The sequence below is a fragment of the Lipotes vexillifer genome, unplaced genomic scaffold, assembly GCF_000442215.2.
Source record: "Lipotes vexillifer unplaced genomic scaffold, Lipotes_vexillifer_v1.1 scaffold796, whole genome shotgun sequence".
Classification (NCBI taxonomy): Eukaryota; Metazoa; Chordata; class Mammalia; order Artiodactyla; family Lipotidae; genus Lipotes; species Lipotes vexillifer.
Window position 1 is genome coordinate 2566962 of NW_006773072.1, and position 21450 is coordinate 2588411.

Sequence of the window (21450 nt, forward strand, 5' to 3'; positions counted from 1 at the left end):
CTCGCACGGGGGAGATCATGTTCCCAAGGATAAAGTATAGGCTCTGAATCCCTAGCCAATATGTGGTGCTATTTCTCCCAGAGCCAAGAAGCATGGATCTGGGATCAAGGGATCGAAATGGGAGAGGGTCCTCTCACTAACACCCATAATGATGAACTGGCCAGTTTCATTCCTGTTCCTGCAACTTTGGGCCCTGCTGCTTTAGAGGTATTGGTTCCAGAGGCAAGAGGATTTCCATTGGAGAACAAACAGAACTGCCTTCTGACTGCAAGCTCTTACCACTGCCTGACGGGGTCCGTGTTTGTATATTTTGCTGCCTTGTCACCACCGACCCCTTGATGAACAGAGCAGGTCCCAGGGCTCAGGAGCTGCTGAGCAAAGTATTTGCTGATCAGAGCCTGATTTAAATGCTAGTAAGTCATGGTCAGAGTGAAGATAGTTTTCCTATATTGTATGTGGAATATTGAGTTCATAATGTTCTAGATAAAGAGGAGGTGCAAGTATTTAAAACGTGAAGAAGGAAGTAGGGGAGGGAGAGTAGGATGAGAAGGAAGGTGAAGAAAGAGGAGGAGGGAGAGGAGGAGCGGGGGAAACAGGGAAAGGAGGCTGGGGGGAGGGAGGGAGCGGAAATGCACAATGTACAGAGTCGGGCACTTCAGACGCTTCATCTGGAGACAAACCTACATACACGGCAAGTATTCTTCCTCCCCAGTCACAGATGGAGCCACTAAGGCGCAGGGAAGTTCATGCACTTGCTGAAGTTTCATCCAAAGCGACTGAAAGGGAATCCGACTTCAAGGTGTCTCATTTCCAACCTCATCTTCTTGCCATTATACCTCGCCATCAGAGAAAGCAGACGTGTCATGAGAAGAAAACAGAAACACTGCTTAAAATCACCTGAAACCATTCCAATTTGATCTGAAATTACGATTTTAACTCCTAGCTTGACCCGTCGGCCGAAGCACAGGTTTAATAATCTGTGCTTTAATCCACGACTTCATCTACCTGCACAAGTAGGCAATTCTGGGATTTATAATCAGCGTGTTTCTATAATAGTTCTAGGATTTACTGAACATTTTCCCTAGCCAACACTTTACTATAGACAAATGATGTAACAGCGTTTTGAAGGTACACATTTTAATTGTAAACTGGTTTGAGAATATTAATGTACAAAGTAGGACCTAAAACAGTGGAGGAGTAATGTTGAAAATAACTGTGTTTACCCCAGAAATACCATACACGCACTCTCTGCACTGAGCAAATCTGGGTCTGGCGGGTCATAGTCGGTGCAGCCTGAAGGTTTCAAATCAACGGAGGCACTTCGGGATTATCTTCAAAGTCTGGGTCTTCCTCGCTTGGTATAATTTTGGGTTCAGCTTGAACTCTTCTGGGCGTGTGTTTTTTCGCTTGAACTATGTTAGCCACATCAGGGAAGGCACGCTTGCTGGGATCTACTTCTAGTCTCTCCATTTGCTGGCTTCTACAACAAAAAGGGCAAAGGAAATTGAGATATCCGTTTTAAGTAAATTTCAAGTAGATTCAACTCATTCATTCATTTGTTCAGCAAATATCGGCAAGTACTATCCCTGGAGCACGGAGGCAAAAATAGGACCCCGTCCCTGGTTTCAAGTAGCTTAGAGCCTAGTAGAAGCAAGAGTTGACCCCTGGAGAAATAAAGTGCTAAAGAGCGCCGCAGGGCCGTGCTGATGCGCAGGCAGGTGGAGGAGGGGGCGGCAGGGACTCTGCTTACCTAAGATGTTTTTGATAATTGAAATGATACAGCAGGCCATGCCCCAGAGCCAAGATCAGCAATAGAATCACACCAGGCAGTTCTCACTCCCGACTGGAGCTAATCAGGCTCCTAGACCCTGCTGCTTCAGACCACCCAGCCTGCACTACAAGTTCAGGTGCACACGAAGCTTAGCCCACAGTTTCCACTCCCACAAGAACCCACTCCTCCGCCGGCACTCCGTCCTTCCAGCGATAGCTGGAGTGAAACGGACCCAGGAAGCAGCTCTGCTGGCCACTGAGTCCCGTTATCACCGTCACAGAGAAAACTCTAGATGATACCATCACAGGGCTGCTTTTCCAGCAATTTCCATTCCACAGGCCTGGAGTTGGACCCAGTAATCTGTATTTATATAAAGTTCCCCCAGGGATATTGATGATTTAGAAATTATTTTGGAATCACCGCACCATTACTTCATTCAGTTATTCAACAGATATACCTTAAACGCCGACTGTATTCTAGTTGCTGTGCTAGACACCAGAAATAGCATGGTCTGTGCAAACAGACAAGCTTCCTGGTAACATCTAGGAGTGCAGTGTTGTGCTCAATAGAAAAGTTATCATATCGTCATGTAATTGTCTCATTACCGACCTGTTCTCCCTATAAGACTGACATCTTTGAAGCAAAGGTGTTGTCTTTTTCATCTTGTATCTTTGGCGTATGGCTTTACCGAATAAATAGTTGTTGAATAAATGAAAAAAAAAGTTATTATTGTGGATTAACGAAATTAAATAAGAAATTATCTCTGACCTAAGGAATATCACAGTCAGTCTAATCCAGGAGCTCCAAACCCATGTCCTCAGACCAAACTCGTGCAGCAGACACAATGTGGTGGGGGAAGGAGGTCCGATTTTCTTTGGAAAGTGTAAACTCTGCTGTTCTTACAGCCCTCCCCCTCATTCCTGTAATCTGCGCAGCCCTTGAAAGATATGACTTTTTGATTCCTTAGTATTTTGACTAATACTCCTGGACCTGCTGAAGAAAAACACAAAGTATACAAAGACTATAAAAGGGCATTTTCTGAAGTCCCAGATTGTACACTATAAACAGTGTTAAGAAGTTACAGTTTTCAAAGACTCGCATTACAGTCACTATTAACTATAGCGTACTTTTTAATTAGTCAGTTCTTATTAAAAGACTATGATATCTATGGCTTAATTAAGTAAATATCTAAATTCATATATTATAATTATGTTGTCCTTGACTTTGAGGAAAAGCAGCCCATCTCAATTGTAGGCATATCTCTTGGGCCATAATTTCTGGATCTCAGTAATAAACTATGAGCTTAGCTAGAATGTACATAGTTATCTGCAGAGCCCCTGCTTCAGATGTTGTGAGGAATAGTTTGCATGCAGGGCTTTAATGACTCATGAATCTCTGGGCCTGAGGCACCTGAGGACCACACTCATCCCCAAAATAAAGAGGAGAGGGGCTTTTCTCCCTGGCTGCTTCCTGTCCCTATGTCACAGGCCTAAAGTGACAGATGCCCATTGCTGGTTTTACCCACTACCTGGCTGTCAGACCAGAACCTCTGGCACCCACTAAGAATAGCTGGAAGACGGAATGAATAAATTTATTACCATGGAAGAAAGAAAGAAAATGTCTAAAATCAGTAGGCAGTAGGCGTAAAATACATCAATGATTGACTCCTTCTATTAAAGAACATAAAGAAATGATAATCTGTTGGGCTAGCTTATTTGGACCGAAGACTCCCACTGCCCACGAAAAACTTTACTGAGATCGTGAAAGATGTGGTGAGGTAATTAGGATCCACAAGGTCAGAATTTAGTGAAAGGAGGAACCCAGAAAGGGGAATGGAGTCCTGAGACCACCTTTGCCCTGAGGGCATTCGGTGAGCCCCTAAAGTCAGGCTTTGGTCTTGCTGGATGTACAGAGTCTGGGGACAGAGGGCCAGGCCCTGAGCGTGCCAGGTGGGCAGTCTAAAAGGATGCCCTCTCCCCAGTAAGGGTGCAGTCCCAAAGGGCTTCCGCCTCCTGTACGAGTGAATGAGAGGTAGACCTGCTCTGCCCACCTCCCCAGGGGGCTGTGAGGGGAGGTGCCCCAGTGGGACAGAAGAGGGATGAGTTGTCACCACAGGCTGGCACTCCCGTGGGTTTATAGCAGCTAAAAAAAAAAAACAAACAAACCCTCAATCTTGAACTTAGACTGAAGTGGTTCTAAACTAGCAGTGTCTTTAGGGTCTGCCCCAAAGCACACATCAATGCTCGCTGGCAGCGCACCTCCTGGACCTCTGAGAAGCCCCCAACAAGGCAGCAGATCACAGGAAAAAGTAAACAAGCACTCAAGTAACGGGCACTCTGCATAAGAATCAGCAGAAGCAACAAGAACAGAAATAGAGACATAAAAACTTCAGATAGTGACTAGGAAAGCATGAATTATAAAAGCACTACACTTATGTTTAAATAAAGTGTTCCAGACTTGAGAGTAAAATGCTGAAAACTTTCGGTCTGGAATTGGCAATAAGACAAAGATGCCTGCTATCACCCTCTTTTCAACACTGTACTGGATTTTTTCCCTATGCAGTCATGCGCGAAAAAGAAAAGATACAGGTTTGGGAAGAAAGAAAGCCATCATTCTTTGCCATATATCATCAGGGAAATGGGAGTTAAAACAACAATGAGATACCACCACACACCTATTTAGAATGGTCCAAATCCGAGCACTGACAGCACCAAATGCTGGCGCGGATGTGGAGCAACAGGAACGCTCATACATTACTGGTGGGGAAGCAGAATGGTGCAGCCACTTCAGAGGACAGTTGGGCAGTTTCTTACATAACTAAACATACTCTTACCATATGATCCAGCAATTGTGCTTCTTGGCGTTTACCCAAAGGAGTTGAAACTTTATGTCCACATAAAAACCTGCGCAGGATGTGTATAGCAGCATTATTCATAATTGCCAAACAACTGGAGCAGCTAAGATGCCCTTCAGTGGGTGAATGGATAAATTAAACTGTGGTCCATCCAGACAATGGAATATTATTCAGCATTAAAAAGAAATGAGCTAGCAAGCCATGAAAAGACATGGAGGAACCTTAAATGCATATTACTAAGGAAGAGAAGCCAATCTGAAAAGGCTACGTACTGTATAATTCCAATTACATAACACTTTGGAAAAGACAAGATTATGGTGACGGTAAAAAGACTAATAGTTGCCAGGGGCTGCGAGTGGGGAGAGCGGGATGCATAGGTGGAGCACAGAGGATTTGCAGGGCAGTGAAACTACTCTGTATGACACTACAGTAGTGGATACATGTCATTATACATTCGTCCAAACCCATAGAATGCACACCACCAAGACTGAGCCCTAATACAAATTATGGATTTGGGTGCTAATGATGCATGGATGCAGGTTCACCAGTTGTAACAAATGTTGCACTCTGATGGGGGATGTGGATAATGAGGGAGGCTGCGCCTGAGCTGGGGCAGGGAGTATATGGGAAATCTCTGTGCCTTCCACTTGATTTTGCTGTGAACCTAATAAGACTGCTCTAAAGAAGAAAGTCCAATTTTTCAAAAAGACACCATGAGGAGAGTAAGAAGGCAAGCCCAGGAATGGGCGACGTTTTATGGTCCTGCTTCCACCATTCACTTAACAACTTTGCGATCTTGGACAAATTGCTCAATCTCTTTGAACCTCAGTACATTAGGATACGAGGATTTATACTGCAGTTATTTTGAAGAGTAAAGATAACGCATAGCATCATATAGCACAGGGTAGGCACTCAGTACTCAATAAGTCCACTTTTGAGGAAGTTGTGTGTTTTCCTTCATCGTACAGTGTCACAGGACCACAAGAGTTCACTGGGTCAGCTACCTTCCCCCCAAACATGACCCCATCTGGTCCCAGTGAACATAACTCTCCTTCCCTTTATCTTCTCCCTCTATTCACTCTGTCTCCACAGCATGAGGAAAGGACCACTCAGGCTATGAGAGGGTTGAGGGGCCTATTCCGACCTCCCTGCCCCCAGTTACCGCTGCCTCTGTAGTCCTTTCCCCCAAGCCAACAACCTGCCTGACCTCATTCCCATGTGCAGCACTTATAGGCGGCTGTTCGGCTAATGGGTTGCCCAGCCAGAAGCTGAGATAATGTGTGTAAGGAAGTTTGTCAGTGATTAAGGAGCACCACAAACAACCTTCCCATCGATGGATTATGAACGGTCGTGAGGTGATCCTTTCTCAGTAACGAAAATGAAAAAGAAAGGCTTTGTGAAAATACTGCAGGAGGTCCTCTTACGACGAATTGTGCTAGGATATCTCTAATCATCAAGTGTAATCACAGTAATGACGGTTTTCCTGGAGTCTTGAAAACCAGCTCCAAACTTTGGCAGTGACTTGGTTTCCAATCCCTGTGATTCCTCATAAATTAGATTCAAACTCTTTACATGTGCTTGATGCCGCTGGGGGTTAATTATGACCGTGAAGATTCATAGTAGTCCTAACACCCTTGATACTCTGTAAATTACACATGTATCTGAAATGGAAATCACTGAGCTGGGAAACATGAGTGGCTTTCCAAGGTTAAAAACAGCAACCTGCTTTTCAGAAGGAATTCAACTCCATACCTGTTGTTTAAACAAACCCCATGTTTGAAAATCTCTACAAAATTTGACAGTTGTCTTTGAACATATACGAATGCCTGACTGCTTGTATTATGCAAGACATAAATATACTTCTTGTTCAGGTATTTTTATAGTGATAATTCTAGCATATACATTTGTATCTCAAAGATAGTTTGCCTTGGTCCAAAATAGAGTTTGCCATCTGGATGGTACGAGTCTGGAAGTCATGGCAAGGAGAAGGAAGGTTGAAAGAGCTGGGATGCTCATTCTAAGGAAGAATTGAGAAATAATGAGAGCTTTGTCTGAAATACTCTAAGGATTGTCACTGCTTGTGGGAGGTGGGCTTTGTTCTGGGGTGTCTCTGGGGGCAGAGCTAGAACCTTCAGTTAGGAATCAAAGAGAAGCTTTCAGACACTGGGGGAATATTGAGAATGCCATGAATATTCTCTTGAGAGGGTGAGGATCCTGTTGAGAAGGAAGCTTAAGCCAAGGCTGGAAGGTGACCTATGATTGACAAGAGGGCACACACGGGGCCTCTCGGTCCTTGCAGCCCTGAGGGTTTTGGAATCTATGACATGACACAGGTCATAAAAGGGAGGCGGTGTGAGCAGCATTATGAGCAGGGCTCAGCAGAGTCGTCCCAACAGGTCACAGCTACATGACCTCCGGACATTCCAAACTCCTCCCTCCCTCATTTTCCTCGTCTGTAAACTGAGGGTAAAAATTGTGAGGATTAAATGCGTTACTATGGGTAAAGCACATGGAATGGTGCCCGATACAAAGCAAGTGCCCGGTAAATGTAGCTGTCGTTGGTGTGGATATTGCCACTTTTATTATCGTCACCGGAAATTGGAACCTAAATATACACAGATCTGTTTCTGAGCCCTACAAATCAAGAGTCTAAGTTTGGGGAATAAACATTAATGTTCATGGTATGAATCCTTTTTAAACTTTCAGTCACTGTACCTATTTGGAAGGTGCATTCTAGCCACCAAATGACAATGAAGAGAACTCTAAACAAATTTAAGACGGGCTGAGGGGAGGGCACCTTTTGTTTGTCTGCTCCCTGCTGCTGTCCGGCGTGCTTTTCACTGGCTTTGATGTTCCTTGACAACCTGTGATTATTTCGCCCACCTAAAACAAAAACACAGTACATAGTTAGTGACACATTCTCTCTGATACATCTTCAAAAATATACACTATATATTTTTTAAATGCTAAAACATTTTAATTTCCACTACATATTTCATGAAAGAGTCTGACTTTAAGCCCCTATATGGGGCATGAGAAAGCTCCAATAGGCCCCCTGTATCCATGGGGATGCGTTCTAAGACCCCCAGTGCATGCCTGAAACCACAGATAGTACCAAACCCTGTATACAGTATGTTTTTTCCTTTACATACATACCTGTGATGAAGTTTAATTTATAAATTAGGCACAGTAAGATACTAAAAACAATAACTAGTAATAAAGCAGAACAATTATAGCAATACACTGTAATACATGTCACAAAATTGTTCAGATTTAATACCTTTTCCATCTTAACTAAGCACCTATCACTCACTGTGGCCATTAAGTTTTGCCATGTGAGGTACGGCAGCAAAACCAGCATGAATTTCTTTTTCCATCCTCACAATTTCACGGATAGAAGATTTGTTCATACTGCAGATCTTAGTAACCTCAGCATATGATTTCTTTCCTTATTAAGTCAGGAACTTTCACCTTTTCAATTAAAGGGAGCACTTTAAGCCTTCTCTTTCCTCGGTTTCAGTTACCCATGGTCAACAGTCTGAAAATATTAAATGGAAATTCCAGAAATAAACAATTCATATGTTTAAAACTGTGGGCCGTTCTGAGCAGCATGATGAAATCTTGCACCATCCTGCTCCGCCCTGCCCAGAATGTGATGTGAATCATCCCTTTGTCCAGTGTATCCCACCAGTTCCTTAGTCACTTCGTAGCTGCCTTGGTTATCTAATCAACTATGCTCGGGTTCAGGTAACCCTTAGTTTACATAATGGCCTCAAAGCACAAGAGTAGTGATGCCATTGGTCAGAACCCCAGAAAGCCTAGCCCATTGTTTATCACATGTATGCTTCAATACACGGACAGTGACTGAGCAAATGAAGCAAGGCATCCTTGTCTGGGGGACTATAGCATCAAATCTGGGGAGAGGAGTGTTCTTATTGCCCTTGATGGCAATCCGTCTCCTATGTGGTGGTACAAGCATCGGGTTTTTGTAGATAGTGCAGTTGTATATTTTTCCATCATATTTTATAAAAATTCAATCTGTGTGTGTATGTGTGATTTAGTTCAGTCCCTTCCCACAGACCTCATGGGAGGGCCTATGTGCAATGCAGCAAGGAAAGATCTGCTTAAACAGCACCCTTTCAATCATGTATTGAACACCCAACTAGGGAAAATGCCTTTAAGCATCACCAATGGTTGGTGTGATGGCCAGACTTTTGCTGAGACTCCGGAAGAGAAAAAAACAACAACAAATGCCACAGGTACCAAACACAGGAAGTTTCAAGGCTGGAAGAGTTTGTTCAGAAACATTTTTTAAAAGGTATATTCTGCATAACAAAAACATGTAGAAGGAAACCGTGGAAGAGCGAGCAATGGAAGCCACCAATGCAGTGTTCACTGGATAATTAGAGGAGGTGACTCATGGAAAGGATCGCTCAGTGAAGCATGTTTTTGTCATCATCAAACGAGGTTTGCTTTGGAGGCAGCTAATTCCAAAATGATGTATTTGCTATGTTTTAAAGTCTATTTCATGCCAATTTTACTGCTTTCCATTCATTGCTTGCTGGCCCATGATATTACATTTTTGGGTGTTCATGTGCCAGGATAGGAAGGTTTATGCTATTTTAAAGTGAAAACTTACATGTTGTTTTTTTTTCCTTTTCTCTAATTGAACTAGTGTGATGGTTACAAATATTTCCCCCATGTTCCTGGCCTATCCATAGAGAAATGGAAATGCTTTTCAGTTTCTATCGATGCCAGTTCTGGTTTATTAAGCCACATTAATGTCAAATATGAGGGCAAGGAAAGACAGAGTTGAGGAGACTAAACAGAGATGCCTTGCAGTTGAGGGAGCAGACAGCGGTTGTAGGCGTTGGGGTAATGAAAGCTGGCACCTTCCTTCTGGGGTGTCTCAGGGGTGAGTGGGGTCAGCAGGACCTCCCTCCGAGAGGCATGGCGGCAGGCTGTAGGGGAGCAGTGCTGTCCAGGAGAATTTTCTGCAATGATGGAAACGTTTCGGGCTGTCCAACACGGGGCCCCAGAGCACTCGCAATGCTGTTAGTGTAACCGAGACACTAAAGTTTTCATTTTATTTCATTTTTAAGTAATTTTAATTTCTATTGACCAAGCCAGAGAGATGGGAACATGACCAGAGTGAGCCCCAAACCTCTGTGTGGGCTGCCCGACTCTTCTTCGGGAGTGAAGGTCATCCATCCATACCAGTTACCCCTAATTTACCCGAAGTCCTTGACCACATGGCCTTTTCAGTTCTGGAACTCTCTGCTCCTTCCTTGACATGCCTGGGACCTGGAACTGAGCGTGAGAACCCAGAGCCTGTGTTTCAATCTCTCTGATCAATGTGGGGGCGTAGGCTGCTCCCTTAGCCCAATTCGGGACGACTTATCTAAAGGACCACATGAGCCACAGAGCTTGGGCAGGCAGTGGCTGGGGCCTCTGTCAGGCCAGCATCGCAGCTCAGCTTCTCCCCTTTCCCAGTCCTGCTTCCTCCCCTCCCACAGGTGTGGATCCCCAGGCTGCTCCCCAGCAAATGTTCTGCAAGCGCATCTCCATCTCAGGGTCTGCTTCTCGGGGAGCAGTGGCATCTGAGAGTTTTTTTTATTTTTTAATATTTTAATTACATTAAATGAGACCAATGTTACTTAAAATTCATGAAAATGTCAACTTTAAGAAAAAAAGCTTTTGAGCCAAAAGCACAAATTTTGTATTGCTTCGTGCTATAAACGCACTAATCAGAATGGGAGCACATGCATAATTAGAGTCTTACAACACCCCATCTCTAACACTGTTATTTGTCCCATAATAAGCTCAGACAAAGATTCTCTGTGTTTATGGAAATGCAAATAGAATCGCAAATTTGGAACTTTTCTTCACCAGGAATTTTCTATGTACCAGAATCTCAATGTGTTGCTTATTTTTAAAAGATATTTTCAGCCCATTTAGTTTCAAATGTTCTTTTAAGTTTGAAAGTTAGGGGGAATTAAGAAATCAGCAGTAAGAAAAGTATTAACACCAGCATTCATATTGACACCAAAATTCATCTTAACAACAATATTCATATGAATAGCAGGAAAAACTCTTCTGATAAGAGATCTAATTTTCCCAAGTAGAGGACCAAAGTTCAGAACTCCAAGGTACTGAAATAGTAACATGTGGTTTCCCTCTATACCTGCAGCCTAGTGCTACTCTTCCTCTAGAAAACAATGCTCATTAACATCAAACTTCCTATTCATTTGTACAAAGTGTGTTTAGGGGTGACTAATGGAAAAGGTGTAAAGGCCAAAATATGTTTAATAAATTAGACAAAGTGGAGCAAATGGTTTCCTGAATCCATAGAGGGAAATGTAATCAACTACTTGAAAATTCAATTGTGGGATAGGCACAAAGGTACAAATTAACATTTTAATAATATTAGGTTATTTTAACGCATAGATTCATGCAATCGAAAGTTGGGAGTGAACACGGAGGTAGGAATTGAGTCCCCTTTTAGTTCAGAAAGCAAATGACCCTTCAAAAGGCTTTCGTGACAGCTGGTTTTCCAGCCTTGGTTTAAATAGCACTGTGGGATGGAGTCCCTTTACCTCCCTGGGGTAGCAGCCTACACTGAGACCATCTACATTTACCTTAACATGTACGTGGCTGCTTTACCAACCGTAAAGGTTACTGATGCCAAGAAATCCAGACTACCTACGTGAGCTGTGTAAAAATACAGTAAACAGACGTGAGGGAGAGAGACCTACCTCCTAATCCTTATATTTAGGCTGAACCATAGAAATTACCAACACCTGACTATTTTTTATAGGTTTAAAAATTTTTTTCTTATAATTAATTTATTTTTATTATTTATTTATTTTATTTTTGGCTGCGTTGGGTCTTTGTTGCTGTGCGCGGGCTTTCTCTAGTTGTGGCAAACGGGGGCTACTCTTCATCGCTGTGTGCGGGCTTCTCATTGCGGTGGCTTCTCTTGTTTCAGAGCACGGGCTGTAGGTGCGCGGGCTCAGTAGTTGTGGCTCGCCGGCTCTCGAGCACAGGATCAGTAGCTGTGGCGCACGGGCTTAGTTGCTCCACGGCATGTGGGATCTTCCCAGACCAGGGCTCAAGCCTGTGTCCCCTGCATTGGCAGGAGAATTCTTAACCACTGGACCAGCGGGGAAGCCCCCTGACTATATTTGACCTAGAAAACCGTGATTTTCCACTGTTTAGCTGAATAGTTATTTCCATGAAGTTAAATAAGAATATGTAAACAATCCCTCCATTTCAGATGAAGACTTGCTAGTGGGAAGTTACAAGAGTGAATGGACAAAGAAAATGGAATCTAATGGAAGATATTTGTTACAAAAGAAAATGTAAACAATTGACCTTTTAACTTTCTCTTGTGAATTTCCCCTGGCTTCTTAAATAATAGTATTCACGAGAATGTGAAGTAAATTTCTCTTTCTCTTGGATTTTCATTTTGTATCACAGTTTCAACAATCACCTTCATTAAATCTTCTCAAAGAAATATTTACTGAGTATCTATTATGCACCAAGCATAGGACTGAGCAATAGATATGGAATGATAGATTTAAAAATTATCCCTGATCATCTCATGAGGAATAAAGACACAAAAGCAATTAAAATACACTAAGAAAGTGCAATTGATAGAAATATGCACAGACTCTACAGAAGCCCAAGGGAGGGAGTCAGACTGGGTGGCGTGGGGAGCAGTGATCAAAGAAGACTTACTAAGGATGTGATATTTGATGTGAATTTTAAAGAATAAGTGGGAATTTGCCAGAAGATGGAGATTATGAGATGAAGATTATATAAGGAATTAAGAACATTCCAGAGAGAGAAAAAAGCATAAACAAAGACTGGAAGGTAAATGACCACATAAACGAGCACCGAATATTAGGCGGATAATAGCTAGAAATAAGGCTGAAGAACTAGGCAGAGGTCAGATCTTGGGAGACTTTAAGGTGTTTGGACTTTGCACAAGAGGTGATGGAGACTTTTGCAGTATTTTTCTTCAGTGACACAGGTATTCATCTCAGCTGAAAGAGCAACATTCTAAACACACTTCCTATTTTCATTAGCCGAAGTGCGCGATGTTAACAAAAATACTAAGTCCAGTGGAGTGACGGCTTTTGCAAACGTCTCTTTCCTCACTAGATAAAAATATAATTTTATTTCTTTTTCAGCTATTATAGTCAAGTTCCCCCCCACCCCAACTCTACTCTGAAAATATTAATGACATACAATCCTGTTAGGAAACTGCCTAAATGTGTGTAATGGCCAGCAAACTGATTTTAAGAACACTCGTAAACTGTTGGCTAATTTAGCTGTTCTTTGGGGCTTTCATTCACCTACAGACTCCAGATATATGCATATTTCTCTAGCTGCCCACTGACTCTCATGAGGTAGGTTTTGGACTCTGCATTCAAGGTCACCGAGTACCTATACATCCTCGTCAAAGGGGACATCTGCATGAAGTAAAATCCATTATCCACAGCTGCCCCAGCATGGAGGAATGTGAATGTTAACATGAAAGTTAAAGGGAGATTCTGCTTAAATAGATTCAAGATTTATGAATTGGCTTTTACCCTCTTCAGTCCAGGCCTTTTCAGTAGTTCAATGAGAGTGTGCCACGGTGTCCAAACTCACAATACATGTTCTGAGCCTGTATGTTGTCCTATCCATTTCTGGCCCTGCTCTGTTTGTCACAGGGAGATGGAACCCTGCAGGCTTCATTCGTTATCCAGCTTCCCATGTCATCTGGCTTCCAGCTGGGCTTGGCCGATGGGAAGCATTGGCGGGAGGCAGGGGGACGGAGAAAGACAGACTTTGGGTGCTTCTCCCATGATCTCTATTCACGTGAGCAACTTCTCCAGCAGCGGCAGAGTCTACCCTATGGCTGCCCAAGGCACCTGCTGCAGGTCTGGCTTCTTCCAGGGGACCCTAGGGCGTGGTTTCTGCCAACATCACCTCCTCCCTCTGTCCTGGGAGTGGTGGTGGCCTGTAATGTTACAAATTTCAAGGTGGTCTTACTCTCCCTTCTTTGGCATCTCAGATCTTCTGCTACCTATGCAGTACATTTCCTGAATTCCTCCTATAAATTCCTGTGTAAATTTCCTGTATACATAATTTTCAATACTTAAGTGTTTCCTGATTTTCCATTAGATACCTACTGATTTACTCCATGTTCTCAAACTGTGGGGTGCTTGTTAAAATACACATTTCCACACCACCTAATTAGACTATGCAGATAGTGGTCTGGGAATCTAGTGTTTTGAACAAACTCTCTCCAGGTGATTCTTAGGATCAGGCAATTTTGAAAACAGTTTTAGCTGATCCCACGGCTTCTAGGCTTTCTGGATGCAATTCATGTATACAGCCCACATTTATGGGATGCCTATAACATCCCAGGAACTGGACCAGGAGCTATGATGCTATGGTGAACCAGAAAAGCATGGTCACTGCACTGATGAAACATCCTCCATTATCACTAAAATGATATACTTTGATCTACAGATGAGAGATAATAATTGTATAATTACACACACTCATTTAATGGACTGATTTTAGATATTTAGATGGTTTACAATGTCTCATAATTATACTATGGTGTCTACCTGTATACATTAATTGCTGTCATATATCCATTTTATTAGGAGAGAGTAAAAAATTAGAATTATTAAGTCATAAAGTACTTTTTAAGCTTGATATATGTTGACAATTTTATTTTCGAAAAGATTAAATCATCCTCTATTTCCTCTAGCACTTTATGAGAGAACCTTCATAGGCATGGAATTTTATTGATTGTTTTGCTAGAAAACTGGTAGCGGTTCTGGAAAGGGGAACCAAATAGCTGGGGAAGAGGGATGGAAAGATGTTTGCTTTACTTGTAAACTTAATACTTTGGAATTTTGTCCTGTAAACACATTATCTACGTATTGTTAAATTATTTAAACAAGGAGGCCATGAGACTGAGGGAACTCTAATACCATAGACTTTTGTGCTTCTTTTGTAACAGTGATTTACCTCTTTTCTATTGGGGCTTGGTATTTTTCTGAAACACTTTCATGAATTTATATGTAATACTGATATTATATCTTCTTTGGTCTTTTGTGGTGTTTTTCCTCGGCAATGGGACATGTCAGCATTTGAAAAACTGTATATTGTCTTGTTTATTAGTTTATGGTCTGTTTTCCTGCCACTAAAATGTAAACCCCAGGAGGAATTTCTGTGCTGGGTACATGACAGGCCCTCAATAATTATTTGTTCAATGAATGAATAAATGGATGAAATATAAATGAACAATAAATGTTTATGAATGGTGGTTTTTGACATACAGCTTTGGTTAAAGTAACCAAAACTATTGCTTTTCCTTGGTGATTTCTGCCATTGTTAGCCAATCTCTGCAGAGAATAAAAGTAAATATTTACCTTTATCTCCACTTATATATTTATTTTTATTGAAGTATAGTTGATTTATAATATCATATTAGTTTCAGGTATACAGCATACTTTTATTTCTTTTTAAAAATATTTTAAAATAATATTTAATTCTTTAATCCATAGGAAATTTATTTTGGTATAAGGTGTGAAATAAGATGACAACCTGATATTTTCCTAAATAACCAATATCCCCCAATCTTATATAAAAATTAATTTGAAATGGATCATAGACCTAAAGGTAAAAAAGCTAAAATGATAAAGCCCCTAGAATAAAACAAAAGAGGATATCTATGAAGCTAAAGATTTCATGGACATGAAATAGGAAGCAACAATCCAAATAGAAATAAAATAATTCATACTAGCATTAAATCTGAAAACTTCATTTTCTTACTGAATTAAAAATAATAAGCAAGTGATTGGCTGGGAAAAATATCTAAAAAACACAAGCCGTGATAAGTAGTTTTGGGGTTTCATTCTTCAACTAATATTTATTTGGTACCTAGAAGACAGGTACTATTCCAGACACTGGATGAATCAAGGTCTCTACGATCATGAACCTTACACTTAGATGGGGAAGACAAACCATACAAAACTGAACAAATCAGATCGTTTCTTACAGTGATAAATACTGTAATAACAATAAGCCAGGTAATATAACCGAGAAAGATGACTGACGGAATGTAGCTGGCCATGTTAGCACAGATGATCAGGAAAAGTGCCTGTTTAAAGGAGGCACTTTGTATCACCTGTGTGATACAAAGGAGACAGGTGTGAAAAGAAAAAGGGGGCGGAGTGCACTTAGCAAGAAAAAAACCAAGTACAAAAGTCCTGTGGTGGGAAGTGAGGCTATTGTGCTCCAGGAAAGAAAAAAAGCCAAGTCTGGGCCATAATGAGAAAAGGAAAGCGGAAGGAGAAGATGCTAGAAATGCAGGCAGATGCTAGCTCGTACGGAGCCTTCAGGGCCACAACAAGGAAATGTGAATATCACTCCAAGTGCAATGGGAAGCCATTGGTGGGCTTTAGGCAGAATAAAATGAACTGATTTATGTTTTTAAAATGTCACTTTGGCTTCTGCATGGAGAAAGAATCAAGGGTGGAAAGAACAGAATCAGGGAAAACAGGGAGAGGGCATGAGAGGTGGTCTGGCTGGGAGATGACACTGGCTTGGACAGGAGTGAAGAGGGAGATGCTGACAAGTGACTGGATTCAGGGTACATTTGGGCAGTAGTGCCAACAAGATGTAGGTTGTGAGGGTCAGAGATATGTCAGGGATGCCTCCTAGTCTTTGACTTGGCTAGCTGGGGAGATGATGGTGCCATTTTCTGAGACAGGAAAGACTGTGAGGCAAAAAGATCTGCAGAAGGAAATCATGGGTTCACTTAACCACTTTAAATTAGTCATATGCCGATTAAAAATTGGTTTGTCAGTTGGCAGCTGCAAGTAAAGGGTCTTTGATTCTAAAGCCTGTATAGTTTGCTAATGTTTACATTTTTAACTTTCCAAGTAATATGTATTTTTTATTCCTTTTGTGGTTTAATCGCATTTTAGGACAGTACTTTGAATTTTCCAATTTTATTTGTTGGTTTACCCTATTTCATACACAATTTTATTTCTATTGACTTGTAATTAAATGTAATTTCTATAATTTTTTCATTTGGAAATTAAAGTGAACTTTTCATAGGGTTTTGTTAATTATGAACTTTTTAAATGATCTTAATTATGTTATTCAAATAATAATTTTTTTAAAAAAATTTTATTTATTTATTTTTGGCTGTGCTGGGTCTTTGTTTCTGTCCGAGGGCTTTCTCTAGTTGTGGCGAGCGGGGGCCACTCTTCATCGCGGTGCGCGGGCCTCTCACTATCACGGCCTCTCTTGTTGCGGAGCACGGGCTCCAGACACGCAGGCTCAGTAGTTGTGAATCACGGGCCCAGTTGCTCCGTGGCATGTGGGAACTTCCCAGACCGGGGCTCGAACTCGTGTCCCCTGCATTGGCAGGCAGATTCTCAACCACTGCGTCACCAGGGAAGCCCAATGGTCCTACTTTTTGTTGATCATATCAAAGACAGAAATTGGTCATAAATCTTCCAGTAGAGCTGAGTCTGTTGATTTTCCCTATGTTTACAAGAACTTATATTTTATACGCTTAAATAATGTACATCTAATAAATATAAGGCAGTGGATCTTTATTTTATATTATTTTTTGTTACTATAGAGTAATCCTGTTCCATTAAATGCTTTTGTGCTTTAAATTTTGTCATCTCTGATATTAATTTTGTCATAACTACTTTAATTTTGCTTGCATTCAGCTAATAGAGCTTTATGCATTCTTTTCTTTATACATTTCCTGTGTCTTTTAGATTCTTGTAAACTGTATAGCATAACTGATTTTACATCAATTACTTTCCTACAGATTTTCTTTTTATGTTTCCTTCCTCATGCTTTCCAATTCCATGAAACTGTACTGACTTTTGTTTGCATTTATTTTCTGTAATACTTTGTAATTTACCTATTTTTATTTAATTCTACTCAGTTTCCCTAAAAACATTTATATTAAATGTTAACATGAATAAAGCATAATATATATATTTGGGGGTTGTGAAATAGAAAATATTTATAAGTTTGTTCTCCCCACTCACACTTTTCCAATTTTCACATTTTAATCTAAGTTGTATAAATCACATTGTTTTCTTCTTGTACCACCTTCACTACTTCTTCCAAGGAAAATAATAACTTTTGGAATCTTTTCGAAATCTTATTCAAAATAATTAAAGCTATTTCTATAAGATTATAGACTTTTAGACTAATACTTTAGGAAGATGACAGTGTCTCAGTAGCCAAGGACTCATGGGTGAGGGATGTAACAGGGACTGGGGAATGAGAAACCCTCATTAGGTCTTCAGTTCAAGGTGACATAGCAGGAAGATATCACAGCCTCAGTCCTAACCTGCAAATGTATATCCTTAGGTGTCACATCTTCCTTCCACATTCAGTACACATCTTCCTTTTTTTTTGCATTTCCAAGACCCTACCATAGGTGCCTAGCACATAGTAGGTACTCATTAAAATACATGGAATATTTGAATGAGCGAATGAATGAATGAATGGCAACAGATTAGAACTAAGAGCAAAGACCCCTGGAGATGCTTATTCCTGCCTATTCTGTCTACAAATGGGGAAGAGGCAGGAGTTCCGTGGGCTGCAGCTTCATGCATGCTGGGCCCTGTTGGTGCTGGGTCCAACTAGTGGAGAGATTTAGGGAACCATAGAAAATCCTAGCAGCTATGACTGTGACAGTAGTCTCTGAGTTAGTAACATAATTTCAAGTTTAAGCAGAAGAATGAGAAACTACTTAACAAGTGTCTGAGTCTGTTTGAAACTGGGACTTAGAAACTGGGGCAAGGGCAGGTCTGGGTTTGCGGCGGTGACAGTGGCTTCAACAAGGAGAGAGGACCTATCATTTATTTTTCGCTTCCACAGTAATTTTCACAGTGCTTTATTCATACTAGGTACTTAATAAATCTTTCATAAATTGAATAAATATTTTAATTGATTAATTAATAATTCATTAATTGTCTAAAATTTTTCAGAATTTTGCAGAAAGTTTTCCATTTCTGAGTTCTACCACCTTATCTCCATGGTGTGGCAAGCCAAACATGCTAAATCATTCCCTCATCTGGTTAATAACTTCCATATAGTTTATTTATGGATGTGGCATGTTTTTCCTCCACCATCATTTTGCTTAAGTATACACATTTAATGTCTTCACTCATGCTTCATCAGTAATTTCTAAAAACGTCTCCACTTTTTTTTCTTCATAAAGCTTCCAAACTCTCTAAGCCCATTAGATAGCAACCTGTCTTGACATAAGCCCGTTGTTTGATCTGGAGGGGAGGGGAGGTGTGTCAGTTACTGGCTGAACAGTGCCCTTCAGTGAGGCCCTCCCCCACAAATGACATAGATGACTAGCAATACTTAAGTCACCTTTAGAAGAACTGGGGCACTTGTAAATTATCCACCTTCTTACATATTTCTGGTGTTCATATTTATTAGTTAATTATCCATAATTATCCATAATTATCCATAATACTGGTGTTGAACAGTTAAACATGCAAAGCTCAGATTCCTGCAAAGGAATACTATTAATATAAAACTTTGGAATCAATAAGACTTTTTTATTTTCCTCTGGCATTAGAGGAAGTTAGTATTTATACCCAAATTTACTGTTGACATTTTAACAACTTCATGACTTGTTAACTGTTCTGATTGACTTCACTAAGAAAGGCACATAATTCACTGAGCCTGTTAAACAAAAATATTCCTTTAAAGAAAACAAGCTCTTTTTTTTCTCTTTAAAAAATGTCATTAATCCACAATTAGAAAATATATAAATTATTTTAAAATCTTTGAACAGATAAAAATACCAGGATAAGTCAAACATTTTTGAAGTATATTCTATCTCAAATAAAGACATAATTGGTAGCAAAGAGAATTTAAATTTTTGAAAAATTGATCAGAAAAATAAGAAGGATAAGAATACTGGCTTTGATTCCAAAGATACCCAAGCTGTCTGAGGAAAAATTTTAAAGGTGCAATTACTGACATTCATATGTAAAATCAATATTGACAGTTGCACAAGACAGTTTCATGGCTTTGAAATAAAAGGAGAAAAAAATCTAACTATCAAACGGTTCCTTCAAAATTCTTTTATACTTGTAAAGTGCAATCTTATTTGACAGCTCCCCATGGAGGATCATACACACACACAGCCTAAGATTGCAAATGATATTTTACTAGGTTAGGACAAACATCAAGAATGATGATGATGTTTTAAAAGAAAAGAAAATATCCTTTTAGAATCTTACTAGAGATAGTCTCAGTGGGAAATATCCTCCATGTACATGAAAAAGTTCACAATCATTCTTGTTTGTTCTAGGCCAGCGATAGTTCAGAAGTGCTGGCGAGTTCACATTACCCCATTCCCCACACCCCGCAGCAGGGAACAGCCATCGACCAAACATTCTCAGCGATTGGTTACTACTATCCCAGTTCCATCACCGCTGAGTTATTCTGAAGCACGTGTTTTGCACTGTCTCCTAGAGCTTTCCCACTGGGGCTGCTGACAGTTTGTCTTGACTGCCTTTCCTTCCCTACTCCATGACCAGCATCTCCATACTTCCCAAATAAACCACTGTACTCATCTCCCTATGGAGGCTTCTGCTTCTGGGAGGCTGCAAATTTAGGAAGTGTTTTACAGTTCAAATGTGAGTCCGTGTCTCACAATTTAGTCTCTGCAACAACTGTGGGACTCTCAAGTTTCCCTCGAGGCGGAAGAGTAGGAACATGGTATAACCAGATTCCAAAATACCGACTAGGTTTCTACTGGAATCCCGCTCAAGTCTCTCTGAGCACCTCATTTAATTTTCACGGTGGGCTGGGTACTTATTTGAAAAAAGATTCTCTATCTCCCTCTCTCTCTCTCTCTACCTACCTACCTATCTACCTACAATTTGAGTCCACGGATGATGTTAACTTCTAGATGCCTAGGTTTTGCCAGGCGTGTGTAGATGGAACTCATTACCTTCACTCAAGTTCAAGGCCCAGTATCCGGGCCATTTCAATAGCCATTTAGACAGGCTGTGAGACTTTCTGAGGCCTGGCTGGCTTCTAATTCACCTTCCTCCTGGGTTACAGTCCTTCAGAGTCACATCCCAAAGTGTGGGTGGCTTACCAATCATGCTAGCCTCTGGACTTTGACTTTTTTCTTCTCACCCCTGTGTGGTCACTGAAAGCATGGTTTATCCTCTCAGCCATTCCTTCAGGATCACTGGACAGGAATTGCTCACTATCTCATCACTATCAACATGTCTTTAAAATATGTAGTCTACCTTCCTAAATTTTCTTTAGTGAGGTTGTTGTTCCCAATTACCTATTTGGCAACTAGCAGCCGATGGAGCTCTAGAGATGTTATTTAAAGTCATGAGATTATGTAGGGAATGAGTATAAATAGAGAAGACAAGGGGGTCCTAGAAATGAATGACTGGACATGCCAACTTTCAGAGGCCTGGGTAGGACAAGGAACCAGCAAAGAAGCATCCAGTGGCCGAGGGCATCCAGGAAGAAGGAGCATCTGACATAAGAAGAGAATCAAATGAAAGCCGTGTATCTAATGCCAAGTGAACACGTGTTTAAAAATGGAGGGACTGATTAATGGTGTAAAAAGCTGCTGAAAGGTCAGATACGAAGAGGATGGGGGCTGACTGATGGACTTGGTAATGTAGAGAGAACCGGAGACCTCAAAAAGAGATGCTTTGGGCTTCCCTGGTGGCGCAGTGGTTGAGAGGCCGCCTGCCGATGCAGGGGACGCGGGTTCGTG

The 21450-nt window shown here is 41.0% G+C and overlaps 1 protein-coding gene across 1 annotated transcript in view; it reads right to left on the reverse strand.

Annotated features, from left to right (window-relative positions):
• Positions 1-1302: 1302 nt before the first annotated feature.
• Positions 1303-21450, reverse strand: part of DNAAF11 (dynein axonemal assembly factor 11) — a 73486-nt gene continuing 53338 nt past the window's right edge. Inside the window, exons 12-13 of the mRNA XM_007448006.1 lie at positions 7423-7508; positions 1303-1480 (exon numbers count right to left, since the gene is read on the reverse strand). Coding sequence (XP_007448068.1) covers positions 1303-1480; positions 7423-7508 — 264 coding nt within the window. The remainder of the gene's footprint in view (positions 1481-7422; positions 7509-21450) is intronic.